This window comes from Cetorhinus maximus, chromosome 22 (genome assembly GCF_964194155.1).
Source record: "Cetorhinus maximus chromosome 22, sCetMax3.hap1.1, whole genome shotgun sequence".
Classification (NCBI taxonomy): Eukaryota; Metazoa; Chordata; class Chondrichthyes; order Lamniformes; family Cetorhinidae; genus Cetorhinus; species Cetorhinus maximus.
Window position 1 is genome coordinate 77170116 of NC_135900.1, and position 14642 is coordinate 77184757.

The 14642-nt window shown below is 44.4% G+C and overlaps 1 protein-coding gene across 3 annotated transcripts in view; it reads left to right on the forward strand.

The window, feature by feature from the left end:
- Window positions 1-394: 394 nt before the first annotated feature.
- The window catches only part of ddx11 (DEAD/H (Asp-Glu-Ala-Asp/His) box helicase 11), an 84452-nt gene continuing 70204 nt past the window's right edge, over window positions 395-14642 (forward strand). For 2 of the 3 annotated variants that reach the window (XM_078568546.1, XM_078568545.1), the window contains exons 1-4: window positions 596-616; window positions 2438-2581; window positions 11011-11256; window positions 12065-12151. In XM_078568546.1, coding sequence (XP_078424672.1) covers window positions 2441-2581; window positions 11011-11256; window positions 12065-12151 — 474 coding nt within the window. In that variant the 5' untranslated portion in view covers window positions 596-616; window positions 2438-2440. Of the gene's footprint in view, window positions 537-595; window positions 617-2437; window positions 2582-11010; window positions 11257-12064; window positions 12152-14642 lie in introns of those variants that run through there. The other variant, XM_078568547.1, reaches the window with a different exon arrangement.

Genomic DNA, 14642 nt, shown 5'->3' on the forward strand with positions numbered 1-14642 from the left:
CCGCACCAATCAACCCTCCCATTGCCATTGGCTGCTCCAGTCAGCCCTCCTTTTACCATTGGCCGTTCCAGTCAACACTCTCTCTGCCATTGGCCGCTCCAGACAACACTCCCTCTGCCATTGGCCGCTCCAGTCAGCCCTCCTACCGCCATTGGCCATTCCATTCAGCCCTCCCTCTGCCATTGGCCGCTTCCTGTTGCAGCAAGGCTTTCCGATTGGCTACTGTCTGGTGTAAGTTGGAGAACCCGATTGGTTGAAACCGAACGCCGTAACTGTGATTGGTGGATCGTCATTAGGTGGGCTCTCCTTGCCCACGTTCTCTTTTCTACGGCGTCGGTTGGTTCTCCCACCGGGATGTGCCCCGCCTTTTCCCCCGCCCTTGCAGCCAATGATTGGCCCGGTGGTGTTGTCAATCACTCGGAGGCCGCTCCTCTTCGTGCTCTCTTTGAAGGAGCGGAGCCAGGCCCAAACAGCGGTCTGGAGTAACGGAGCAGCCGGCCGGGGCCCTCACACACCGCGGCCCCGGAATCAGCAAGGTGGGCCTGGGTTGGCACCAGTAACATGGGCTCGGCTGACGAGTCAGGAGTGGGCGGGACATCCCCTTATTCAATTATGGGTGGGTGGATCTAATTGAGGGGTGGAATTAATTGAATGGATCCTCTTATTGAAGGGTAGATCTCCTCATGGGAAGGGAACGGGGAGGGGGGGGTAAATATCACTGCGAGTGAATTTCATTGGGTAGATCTCCATATGAGGGGTGGATCACCTTGTTGAGAGGTGGATTGAAGGAGTGGATCTCACTGCAGGACAATCTGATTATTGAGGGTGGTCCACATGGTGTGGATCTCCTTATTAAGGTAGATTAATTGTCTGGATCTCCTTATTAAGGTAGATTCATTGTCTGGATCTCCTTGTTAAGGTAGATTCATTGTCTGTATCTCCTTGTTAAGGTAGATCCATTGTCTGGATCTCCTTATTAAGGTAGATCCATTGCCTGGATCTCCTTATTAAGGTAGATTCATTGTCTGGATCTCCTTATTAAGGTAGATTCATTGTCTGGATCTCCTTATTAAGGTAGATTCATTGTCTGGATCTCCTTATTAAGGTAGATTCATTGTCTGGATCTCCTTATTAAGGTAGATTCATTGTCTGGATCTCCTTATTAAGGTAGATTCATTAGTCTGGATCTCCTTTTTAAGGTAGATTCATTAGTCTGGATCTCCTTATTAAGGTAGATTCATTAGTCTGGATCTCCTTATTAAGGTAGATTCATTGTCTGGATCTCCTTATTAAGGTAGATTCATTGTCTGGATCTCCTTATTAAGGTAGATTCATTGTCTGGATCTCCTTATTAAGGTAGATTCATTAGTCTAGATCTCCTTATTAAGGTAGATTCGTTAGTCTGGATCTCCTTATTAAGGTAGATTCGTTAGTCTGGATCTCCTTATTAAGGTAGATTCGTTAGTCTGGATCTCCTTATTAAGGTAGATCATTAGTCTGGATCTCCTTATTAAGGTAGATTCATTAGTCTGGATCTCCTTATTAAGGTAGATTCATTAGTCTGGATCTCCTTATTAAGGTAGATTCATTGTCTGGATCTCCTTATTAAGGTAGATTCATTAGTCTGGATCTCCTTTTTAAGGTAGATTCATTAGTCTGGATCTCCTTATTAAGGTAGATTCATTAGTCTGGATCTCCTTATTAAGGTAGATTCATTGTCTGGATCTCCTTATTAAGGTAGATTCATTGTCTGGATCTCCTTATTAAGGTAGATTCATTGTCTGGATCTCCTTATTAAGGTAGATTCATTAGTCTAGATCTCCTTATTAAGGTAGATTCGTTAGTCTGGATCTCCTTATTAAGGTAGATTCGTTAGTCTGGATCTCCTTAATAAGGTAGATTCGTTAGTCTGGATCTCCTTATTAAGGTAGATCATTAGTCTGGATCTCCTTATTAAGGTAGATTCATTAGTCTGGATCTCCTTATTAAGGTAGATTCATTAGTCTGGATCTCCTTATTAAGGTAGATTCATTAGTCTGGATCTCCTTATTAAGGTAGATTCATTAGTCTGGATCTCCTTATTAAGGTAGATTCATTAGTCTGGATCTCCTTATTAAGGTAGATTCATTGTCTGGATCTCCTCGTTGAGGGCAGATCCTCTTACTGAGGGCTTGGATTAGGTCCAACTCCTTGGTGGGCATCTCCTGCTTCATGAGGGGTAAATCATGGGGTGTACCTTATTGGGGTAGATCTGTTTATTGAGGGGTGGATCACATGGGACGAATCTCTTGCTTAATGTGAGGGTGAATTAATTTCTTGATTTACCATGGCGTGATTTGAACTTTAAAACTTACCTAGTCCAGGATCACTACCAACAAGCTATTGTTGGCAGACTTAAGTTAACAATTGTCATTCTGTCTACCTCCCTTTTTCATAGGATATGGCTGAAGAGAAATCCCACGCTGCCCCTAGATTTCTGTTTCCCTTTAAACCCTACTCCATTCAGGAGGAATTTATGACTGCACTGTACAATGTGCTTGAAGGAGGGAAGATTGGAATATTTGAGAGTCCTACTGGAACGGTATGTTTTAATTTTGTGTCAATCACAGATAAGGTTATCTCTGATCACTTGTTTGTGTTGCTTTCCACCTATATCCCTTTTACCCCTCCCAAACCTGCTCCTGTGTCTGGCCCTGGGAAAAAGCTCTCTCCCAATTCACTTACATCTGCACTTAAAATATCATCTCACTAGCCTTTGGTATTCCACTCACCAGGATATTTTTAGAACTACCGATCTCCTCAATTACACACTGAGCTCCACTTGTTTTTTTAATTCATTCCTGGGATGTAAGTGTTGCTGGCAAGACCAGCACTTGTTGTCCATCGTAATTGACCTTGAGAAGCTGCTAATCCTCTTCCTTGAACCACTCCAGCCCATCTGGTGTTGATGCAGCCATAGTGATGTTAGGGAGTTCCAGGTTTTTGACCTAGTAACATTGAAAGAATGGAGATATAATTCCAAGTCAGCATGGTGTGTGACTTGAAGGGGAATTTGCAGCTGGCCCATGCATCTGCTGCCCCAGCTGTAGGTGGTAGAGGTCACAGGTTTGGGAAGTGCTGTAGAAGGATCCTTGGTGAATTCCTGCAGTGCACCTTGTAGATGGTACGCACTGCTACCACTGTGCATTGGTGATGGAGGGAGGGAATGTTTATGGTGTTTGGGATGCCGATAAAGCAGGCTGCTTTGTCCTGCATGGTGTTGAGCTTTTTGAGTTTTGTTGGAGCTGCACTCATCCAGGCAAGTGGAGAGTATTCCATCAGGGGAGATGGTGATGTAGTGGTATTGTCACTGGACTAGTAATCCAGAGCCCAGGGTAATGGTCTGGGGACTTGGGTTCGAATTCCGTGGAATTTGAATTCAATAAAAATCTGGAATTAAAAGTCTTAATGATGACCATGAAACCATTGTCAATTGTTGTAAAAAACTCATCTAGTTCACTAAAGGAAATCAGCTGACCTTACCTGGTCTCCAGAACCACAGCAATGTGGTTGACTCTTAAATGCCCTCTAGCAAGCCACTCAGTTGTATCAAACCTCTACAAAAGCTTCAAAAAGAAATGAAAGGACGGACCACCCAGCGTCAACCAAGGCACCAGAAACGACAACAGCAATCTCAGCCCTGCCCGCCTTACTAACACCTGGGGGCTAGTGCCAAAATTGGGACACCTGTCATACAGACTAGTCAAGCAACAGCCTCAATCATATCTTAAAAATAGTGTCCCAGACATCACCATCACTATCCCTGGGTATGTTCTGTCCCAGGACAGTCCCAGTAGAGGTGGTGGCACAGTGCTATACAGCCATGAGGGAGTAGCCCTGGGAGTCTTCAACATCGACTCCAGACCCCATGAAGTCTCATGGCATCAGGACAAGAAAACCTCCCGCTGATTACTATGCACCGCCCTCCCTCAGCTGATGAATCAGTGCTCCTCCATGTTGAACATCACTTGGAGGAAGCACTGAGGGCAGCAAGGGCGCAGAATGTACTCTGGGTGGAGACTTCAATATCCATCAACAAGAGTGGCTCGGTAGCACCACTACTGACTGAGTCCTAAAGGACATAGCTGCTAGAGTGGTTCTGCGGAAGATGGTGAGGGAACCAACAAGAGGAAAATCATGATCTCATCCTCACCAACCTGCCGTAGATGCATCTGTCGAATGCATCAGTAGGAGTGACCACTGCACAGTTGTTGTGGAGATGAAGTCCAGCCTTTACATTGAGGATACCTTCCATCGTGTTGTGACAAAGTGTTATGCTAACATGCTAAAGTTAGATTTCGAACATCTAGCAACTCAAGACTGGGCATCCATGAGGTGCTGTGGCCATCAGCAGCAGAATTGTACTCGAACATAACCTCTAACCTCATGGCCCAGCATATACCCCACTCTACCATGATGATCAAGCCAGGGGATCAACCCTGGTTCAATGAAGAGTGCAGTAGGGCATGCCAGGAGCAGTACCAGGCATACCTAAAAATGAGGTGTCAACTTGGTGAAGCTGCAACACAGGATTACTTGTGTGCCAAACAGCATAAGCAGCAAGTGATAGAGCTAAGTGATCCCACAACCAACGGATCAGATCTAAGCTCTGCTGTCCTGCTATATCCAGTCGTGAATGGTGGAGGACAATTAAACAACTCACTGAAGGAGGAGGTTCCACAAACATCCCCATCCTCAATGATGGAGGAGCTCAGCACATCAGTGCAAAAGATAAGGCTGAAGCATTTGCTACAATCTTCGGCCAGAAGTGCCGAGTGGATGATCCATCTCGGCCTCCTTCGGAGGTCCCCAGCATCACAGATGTCAGTCTTCAGCCAATTCGATTCACTCCATGTAATATCAAGAAATAGCTGAAGGCACTGGATACTGCAAAGGCTATGGTTCCCGACAATATTCCACCAAGATTTGTGTTCCAGAACTTGCCGTGCCCCCTAGCCAAGCTGTTCCAGTACAGCTACAACACTGGCATCTACCCGGCAATGTGGAAAATTGCCCAGGTATGTCCTGCACACAAAAAGCAGAACAAATCCAACCCGGCTAATTACTGCCCCATCAGTCTACTCTCGATCATCAGTAAAGTGATGAAAGGGGGCATCAACAGTGCTATCAAGTGGCACTTGCTTAGCAATAACCTGCTCACTGGTGCCCACTTTGGGTTCTGCCTGGACCACTCAGCTCCTGACCTCATTTAACCTTGGTTCAAAGACGGGCATAAGAGCTGAACTGTCGAGGTGAGATGAGAGTGACTGCCCTTGACATCAAGGCAGCACTGGAGTAAGTGGGAATCAGGGGGAAGGCTCTCCGCTGGTTGGAGTCCTACCTAGCACATAGGAAGATGGTTGTGGTTGTTGGAGGTCAGTCATCTCAGCTCCAGGACATCACTGCAGGAGTTCCTCAGGGTAGTATCCTCGGCCCAACCATCTTCAGCTGTTACACCAATGACCTTCCTTCCGTCAGAAGTGGGGATGTTCGCTGATGATTGCACAATGTTCAGCACCATTCGCGAATCCTCAGATACTGAAGCAGTCCAAGTCCAAATGCAGCAAGACCTGGACGATATCCAGGCTTGGGCTGACAAGTGGCAAATAACATTCATGCCACACAAGGGTCAGGCAATGACCATCTCCAACAAGAGGGAATCCAACCATTGCCTTTTGATGTTCAACGGCATTACCATTGCTGAATCCCCCACAATCAACATCTTGGGGGGTTACCATTGATCAGAAACTGAACTGGACTAGCCATATAAATACTGTGGCTACAAAAGCAGTTTAGAGGCTAGGAACCCGGCGTCGAGTAACTCATCTCTTGACTCCCCAAAGGCTGTCCACCATCTACAGGGCACAGATCAGGAGTGTGATGGAATACTCTCCACTTGCCTGGATGAGTGCAGCTCCCACAACACTCAAGAAGCTCAACACCATCCAGGACAAAGCAGCCCGCTTGATTGGCGCCACATCCACAAACATTCATTCCCTCCACCACCAATGCACTGTAGCAGCAGTGTGTACCATATACAGGATGCACTGCAGGAATTCACCAAGGCTCTTTAAATAGCACCTTCCAAACCCACGGCCACTACCATCTAGAAGGACAAGGGCAGCACAGATGGGAACACCACCACCTGGAAGTTCCCCTCCAAGTCACTCACCATCCTGACTTGGAAACATATCTCTGTTCCTTCACTGTCGCTGGGTCAAAATCCTGGAACTCCCTCCCTAACAGCACTGTGGGTGTACCTACACCACATGGACTGCAGCGGTTCAAGAAGGCAGCTCACCACCACCTTCTCAAGGGCAATTAGGGATGGGCAATAAATGCTGGCCTAGCCAGCGACTCCCACATCCTGTGAATTAATTTTTTAAAAACTCCTGACTTGTGCCTTGCAGATTGTAGATAGTGAGACGTAAATGTTACTTGCCCCTTATCAGCCGAAGCCTGAGTGTTTTCCAAGTCTTTCTGCGTGTTGAAAAGTTGCAAATGATACTGAACACTGCACTTGTTACTGAACATCCCCACCTCCGCCCTTGCGCTGAAGGGAGAGTCAGCTTAGATAAAAAATTGGAGTAAGGACAGAAAACTGTGAGTCTTAGTTAATGGTTGTTTAGCCCCTTGTTCACCAAGGGTCAGTGCTAAGCTCACTGTTTCTATATTATCTATAAAATACAGAGAAAAATTTTAGAATTTGTTGAAGATACCAAAGTTGGAGGTCTGATAAACAGTGAGGATGATACCAATCGATTGTAACAGGACCTAGATAGGCTGTAGAATATGCAGACAAGTGGCAGATGTAATTTAATACAGCAAAGTGTCAGGTGTTGCATTTTGTGGCAGTGATATTGAGGGACACTATAGACTCACTGGCATAGTTGTAAGGAGAGTGTAGGGACTGAGGAACCTGGGGTATTTTTACAGAGATCTTTGTAGATGGCAAGATACACTGAGAGAATATTTGTATTCAGGCAGAGGAGCCCATTTTCCTTGAGAATAAGACTGGTTGTTGCCATTGGCAGCAGAGTAATTCTGGGAGCTAAATTTTATATAGGCACTTCTGTTTATAGGTGTAGATATAGGAATTTATAATGGGAGAAAAGTTGAGACAGGCGTGACTAATTGTTACATGAATTGTTCAAGCTGTTGAGAGTTTAGATGTTCGATCAAGCAACTTTTCAAACCCCCTGAAGATTGTTCTGCGTCTGTCAGTGTGTGCTCTGAATACATAACACATGCAAAAGTCAAAGATCATGGAACACACCAGCTGGCCCATTGAGTTTGCCCCGTACTGTCATTATAATGCGGGACTTTAATTACCTGAATGTAGACTGGGACAGTGGTAGTGTAAAGGGTGGAGAGGGGCAAGAGTTCCTAGATTGTGTTCAGGAGAATTTTCTACAGCAGTATGTGTCCAATCCAACAAGAAAGGATGCACTGTTGGACCTGGTTCTTAGAAATGAAGTGGGCCAAGTAGATCAAGTGTCAGTGGGAGAACATTTGGGAGACAATGATCATAGTGACAGAAGGTTTAGGATGACGGTAGAAAAGGACAATGTGTAATCCAGAGTAAGAATAATTAACTGGAGAAGAGGTAACTTCAATGGGGCAAGAACGGAGCTGGACTGGATAGACTGGAATCAAAGGTTAGCCGGAAAATCTGTAGCTGAACAATGGGCTACCCTCAAAGAAGGAATGGTTTGGGCACAGTCAAGGTATATTCCCTCAAAAGGGAAAGGTAGGACAAATAAATCCAGAGCTCCCTGGATGAAATTAAAATAAAGAAGAAAAAGTGTGCTTATGACAGGTGTCAGGTAGAAAATACAATTGAGAATCAAGCTGAATACAGAAAGTTCAGAGGGGATGTGAAAAAGCAAATAAGAGAAGCAAAGAGGAATAATGAGAAAAGACTGGCAGCCAATATAAAGGGGAGCCCCGAAGTTTTTTATCAGTGCATAAATAGTAAGAGGGTGGTAAAAGGAGGAGTAGGGCCGATTAGAGACCAAAAAGGGGATTTACACATGGAGGCTGAGGTATTAAATAAATACTTTGTACCTGTCTTTACCAAGGAAGCAGATGCTATCCAGGCCACGGTGACAGAGGAGGAAACTCTGTCACTAGAAGGGTTCAAAACCGATAAGGACGAAGTGTTGGATAAACTGTCTGTGCTTAAAGTGGACAAGGCACCGGGGCCGAATGAGATGCATCCAAGGATATTGAAGGAAGTGAGACTAGAAATTACAGGGGCACTGCCATGATCTTTCAGTCTTCCCTAGATTCAGGGGAGGTGCCAGAGGACTAGAGAATTGCAAACATTATGCTCTTGTTCAAAAAAGGTTGTGAGGATAAGCCCAGCAATTACAGACCAGTCAGTGGTGGGGAAGCTTCTAGAAACAATTATTTGGGATAGAATTAGTCATCACGTGGAAAAATGTGGGTTGATTATGAAGAGCCAGCATGGATTTCTAAAGGGGGAATCATGTTTAATTAACTTGCTGGAGTTTTTTGAAGAGATGACAGGGAGGGTTTATGAGGTAATGCTGTTGATGTGGTGTACATGGACTTTCAAAAGGCATTTGATACAGTGCCACACAACAGACTTGTGAGAAAAGTTATAGCTCACGGAATAAAAGGGACAGTAGCAACGTGGATACAAAATTGGCTGAGTAATAGGAAACAGAGGTTAATGGTCAATTGATATTTTTCAAGCTGGAGGAAGGTTTGTAGTGGAATTCCCCAGGGATTGATATTTGGACCCTTACTTTTCCTGATGTATATTAATGATCTAGATCTTGGTGAAGTTTGCAGATGATACAAAACTTGGAAGCATTGTAAACTGTGAAGAGGACAGTGTAGAACTTCAAACGAACATAGGCAAGTTGGTGGAGTGGGCAGATAGGTGGCAGATGAAGTTCAATGCAGAATTGTGAGGTGCTGCATTTTGGTAGGAGGAACATGGACAGACAATATAAAATAAGGGGTACAATTCTTAAGGGGGTGCAGGAGCAGAGAGACCTGGGTGTATATGTGTATAGATTATTGAAGGTGGCAGAACAGGTGGAGAGAGCAGTTAATAAAGCGTATGGTATCTTGGGCTTTATTAATAGGGGCATAGAGTACAAGAGCAGATGTTGAGCTTATGTAAGACACTAGTTAGACCTCAACTGGAATATTGTGCACAGTTCTGGGCACCACACTATAGGGAGGATAGGAACGCATTGGAAAGAGTGCAGAAGGGGTTTACAAGAATGGTTCCAGTAGTGAGAAACTTCAGCTATGAGGATAGATTGGAAAGTTGAGACTGTTCCCCTTGGAGAGAAGAAGGCTAAGAGCAGATTTGATAGAGGTGTTCAAAATCATGAGGGGGCTGGATCAAGTAGATAGTGTGAAACTGTTTTCACTTGTAGAAGGATCGAGAATGAGAGGGCACAGATTTAAAGTGATTTGCAAAAGAAGAAAATGCGATATGAGAAAAAACTTCTTTCTCACAGCCACTGACTCGAGTCTGGAATGCATTGCCTGGAAGTGTGGTGGAGGCAGGTTCAATCAAGGCACTTGAATAGAAAAATATGCAGGGTTATAGGGAAAAGGCAGGAGAATGGCACTAAGTCATAATGCTCAGTTGGAGAGCTGGTGCAGACACGATGGGCCAAATAGCCTTTTCTGTGCCGTGATAAGTTCAACATAGTCTTCGCTCACCCACTGTTGTGTGATCTCCTTGGAGAGGTCTTATTTTTTAACCTGGAAAATTCCTCTCAGGTGATCAAAATAAAACATAGGAACAAGAGTAGGCCATTCAGCCCCTCGAGCTTGCTCTGCCATTCAGTTGGATTGTGGTTGACCTAAGTCTAGTAGCACACATTGACTGCAATTTCTAATACTTCTTATACCTCCTACCTTCTCTTTGCTGTGATCTCTGCCTCAACCAGGAACTGGCACAGTTCTGTGTGTTAGCAACTCTTGCGCAGCATTGTTTGTGATAAGTCAGAGGATGTGATTATATTGTAAAAGAGCAACAATAACTTGCGTTTATTAGCAATTTAGCGTTGTAAAACATCCCAAGTGGTTCTCAGGAGCATTATCAAATAATAATTAACACAAAGTGACATAAAGAGATATTAGGACAGGTACCACAAGCTTAGTCAAGGTTTTAAGGAGCACCTTAAAGTAGGAAAGAAAGAAGTGGCTTTAATATTAGCCGCCGGGTTAGAGTTATCACATCAATCTGTGCAGAATCATGAATTCAAGCACCAAAACATGTTTCCTCTTGTGGGAGAATTGAGAACTCAGGGCCACTGTTTAAAAATAAAGGATCGCACATTTAAGACAAAGATGAGGAGAATTTTTTTATGTCAGAGGGTCGTGAGTCTTTGGAACTCTCCCTCAAAAGAAGTGGTGGAAGCAGAGTATTTAAATATTTTTAAGGCAGAGCTAGACAGATTCTTGATAAGCAAGGAGATGAAAGATTATATGGGGTAGGTGGGAATGTGGAGTTGAGGTTACAATCAGATAAGCCATGATCTTATTGAATGGCGGAGCAGGCTCGAGGGGCTGAGTGACCTACTCCTGCTCCTAATTCATATGTTCATAAAACAATGGGAAGACTTGCAAAATAGCATGGAATGAAAAACACTTTTATTCCGTCACTTTAAATCAGTGCCTTTGAATATGCATTGTGCTGGACATGGCATCATAGCCCCATGGTTTTAACATGAGTTATCCTCATACTCACTCCGGGTGTCAACACTGGAGACCTGCTAGAGTGTGTGTGGGTTAAGAGATCACCTGTGGCATTGCTCACAGTTTAAGCGCATGCTTCTTAGAACAATAACATCCTCTCAGTGAGAGGAAACGTTTTACAGAAGGTAACTGCTATAGACACAGGTCTTGTATGTGTTTTACTAATGTATTTACTCACTATGACCCCTGTACTAATTCTGGCTGCTGCCTGTCCCACAGGGAAAGTCACTGAGTCTCATCTGCGGAGCACTGACTTGGCTCAGAGACTTTGAAGAGAAGAAAAAACTGGAAGCAGCTCAGCTTTTGGAAGACTGTGCACCACAGCAAGGGCTATCCCAAGATCTCCAGAATTCCTCAGCTGTTGACTGCAAGGAGTCAGAAGCCAAGGCCTCAGGGGGTGAATTAGACTGGATCACTGAATTTGTGCAGAAGAAGGCTGAGCGGGATCTGGTCGATAAGCTGAAGGTCAGTTTAGTCATAAATTTGAGGTGGGCTTTACATTTGATGATCTTTACTTGGTATTGCCAGTTATGCCATTTGGATTTTCTAGCTGAACAAACCTAACTTTTCAAATACCGTGCTGTCTGATCCTCTGCTACATTGATATGTGGGAATTCTGGTGGATTGAGGAATGTCAATCCGCGAAGAATCATTAAAGGCGGGAGCTGGTGTTTTGACAAGAGGCACAAGGAAACTGTGTCCTAACATATCTATGTTCAGAACTTCACCAGAGGCTGTGGAGGAAATCAAAATGTAAAGTTTCAAACATTACAGAGAAAGAAACTGATTTTAAGAGTGAGATCATCACCAAACAATTGGATAAGGCTGAACAATTAATGGAGGTCACTGACCTTAGGAAGAAACACTGTGGGGGAGAGAGAGGGAGTGAGAGAGGGCAAAATATTGATTAAAAACCAATTATTGGAACAACTTGAGAAGAATTATTCAAAGTCCGGACACTGTCCCTCACCAGCTCCTTGCTGAGGCCCGGGGAATAAAATTCCTGTCTCTGCCAGCCTTAATGAGAAAGTCCATGAATGAAGAATGGAGTTTTCCCACTTTATAATCCAATTTCCCCTAAAGGTAGTGGACAGGGACTATGAGTTTGACCTGTCTGGACACCTAATCAGGAGGTTTGCTTTCTTTGTGAACTGTCAAAGGGAATCTGGGCTAATTCCCTGGGACATGAGGTATATGAAGGGATGACCAAATCGCTAAGTTCAGACAAAGCTTTTCCTAAAGCATTTAGAAATCTCCAAACTTGCTTTTGTAGGATGAAGAATTAAAAAGAAAGAGGAGAGAAGAACGATTGGAGCAAACACGTAATAACGTGCAGCTTAAATATGCTTTGAAACGCAAGGTAGGAATTCTTCTTTAAGCTAGACTCATAGACTAATATACGTTGACAACACGGAAGGAGGCCTTTAGGCCCATCATGTCAGCACTGGTCAGCAAAGATCTGACAACACTAATCCCATTTTCCAGCGCTTGACCCATAGCCCTGGAGGCTATGGCGATGCAAGTGAATATCTAAATACTTCTTAAATGTTACGGGAGTTTCTGACTCAACCACCCCTTCAGGCAGTGAGTTCCAGACTCCCACCACCCTCTGGGTCAAAAAATTTCTCCTCAACTCCCCTCTTAGCCTTCTACCTCTTACCTTCAATCTATGCCCCCTGGTTATTGACCCCTCTACTAATGGAAAAAGCGCCTTCCTATCCACCCTATCTATGCCCCTCATAATATTATACACCTCTATCAGGTCGCCTCTCGACCTTCGCTGCTCCAAGGAAATCAACCCCAGCCTATCCAATCTTTCCTCATAGCTCAGACCCTCCAGCCCAGGCAGCACCCTGGTAAATCTCCTCTGCACCCCCTCCAGTGCAATCACATCCTTCCTACAATGTGGTGACCAGAACTGCACACAGTACTCCAGTTGTGGCCTAACCAGCTTTATACAGTTTTATAAAGTTCCAGCATGACCTCCCTACTCTTGTATTCTATACCTCGGCTAATAAAGGCAAGTATCCCATAAGCCTTCTTAACCACCTTATCTACCTGCCCTGCTACCTTCAGGGATCTGTGGATATGCACACCAAGGTCCTTCTGATCTTCAGTACTTTCCAGAGTCCTACCATCCATAGTGTAATCCTTTGCCTTGTTAGCCCTCCCCAAGTGCATTACCTCACACTTTTCCGGGTTGAATTCCATTTGCCACTGCTCTGCCCACCTGACCAGTCCATTGATATCCTCCTGCAGTTTACGGCTATCCTCCTCACTATTTACCACCCTACCAATTTTCATGTCATCCGCGAACTTCTTGATCATACCCCCTACATTTAAGTCCAAATCATTTATGTACATCACAAACAGCAAGGGCCCCAGCACTGAGCCCTGTGGAACCCCACTGGAAACAGACTTCCAGTCACAGAAACATGCCTCTACCATCACCCTCTGCTTCCTGCCTCTCAGCCAATTTTGGATCCAACCTGCCGCTTTGCCTTGGATCCCATGGGCTCTTACTTTCTTGACCAGTCTGCCATAAGGGACCATATCAAAGGCCTTGCTAAAGTCCATGTAGAGCACGTCAATTACTCTCATCAACACTCCTGGTTACCTCCTCAAAAAATTCAGTCAAATTTATCAAACATGACCTTCCCTTAACAAATCCATGCTGACCATCCCTGATTAATCCATGTATCTCCAAATGTAGATATATTCTGTCCCTCAGAATTCTTTCTAGTAACTTCCCCACCACTGACGTTAGATTGACTGGCCTGTAATTTCCTGGTCTATCCCTTCCTCCCGTTTTTAATAATGGGACAACGTTAGCAGTCCTCCAGACCTCTGGCACCTCACTTGTGGCCAGAGAGGATTTGAAAATTACTGCCCCTGATATCTCTTCCCTTGACTCCCTCAGCAACCTGGGATACATCTCATCTGGGCCTGTGGATTTATCCACTTTTAAGGTCGCTATACATGCTACTACTTCCTCTCTGTGTTAATTTCCTCTGATATTTCACAGTCCTCCACCCTGATGTCTATACCTGTGTGTCCTTTTCCATTGTGAAGACTGATGCAAAGTATTCATTGAGGATTGTACCCATGTCTTCCAGGTCCACATGCAGATTAGAGGTGTGGAGGGAAATGTTTGTGGTTGTGGAGACAGAAGGGCCGTGTGTTGAGATTTTATTTTCACCTGCAACATTGCTCACGAGGGTTTGGATGAAGAAGATCCTTTACCCTCCCTCCTGCCTTCCTATTGCACCATCTTGTTTTTCTCCTTCACTGAAGTCAGTGTGATGCCTTTGCCACTCATCCTATAAATCATTAATCTTGGTGTAGAAAAAGAAAACATTGCATTTCTATAGTGCCTTTCACAACCTCAGGATGTCCCAAAGCGTTCCACAGCCATCAAAATACTTTTTAGATGTGTGGTCACTGTTGAATTGTAGGAAATGCGGCAGTCACTTTGCACACAGCAAGATCCCACAAACAGTCATGAGATAGTGACCAATTTGTTTTTCAGTGATTTTGATTAGTGTTGACCAGGACATCAAGAACTCCCTCTGCTATGGGAGGATAGCTGGGGTCTTGAGTTAACACTCCATCCTTAATACTTCCCATTCAGCCTATTGCCCTTTGTTAGGTAGCAATTCTCCATCCTAGCCTATCCGCTGTTACAAATATGAACTTCTATAAAATTGTTATGTTTTGGGACTCCTTTAATTTAGGGTAAAATGAAGGAGCCAGGAGTGATCTTGTGACATTTTCTGAATTCTGCTGACAGTAAACCTGGATGGTTTGATTGTTGAAGGGGAGTTCAGATTGTTTTACTGGGAAGAATGTGC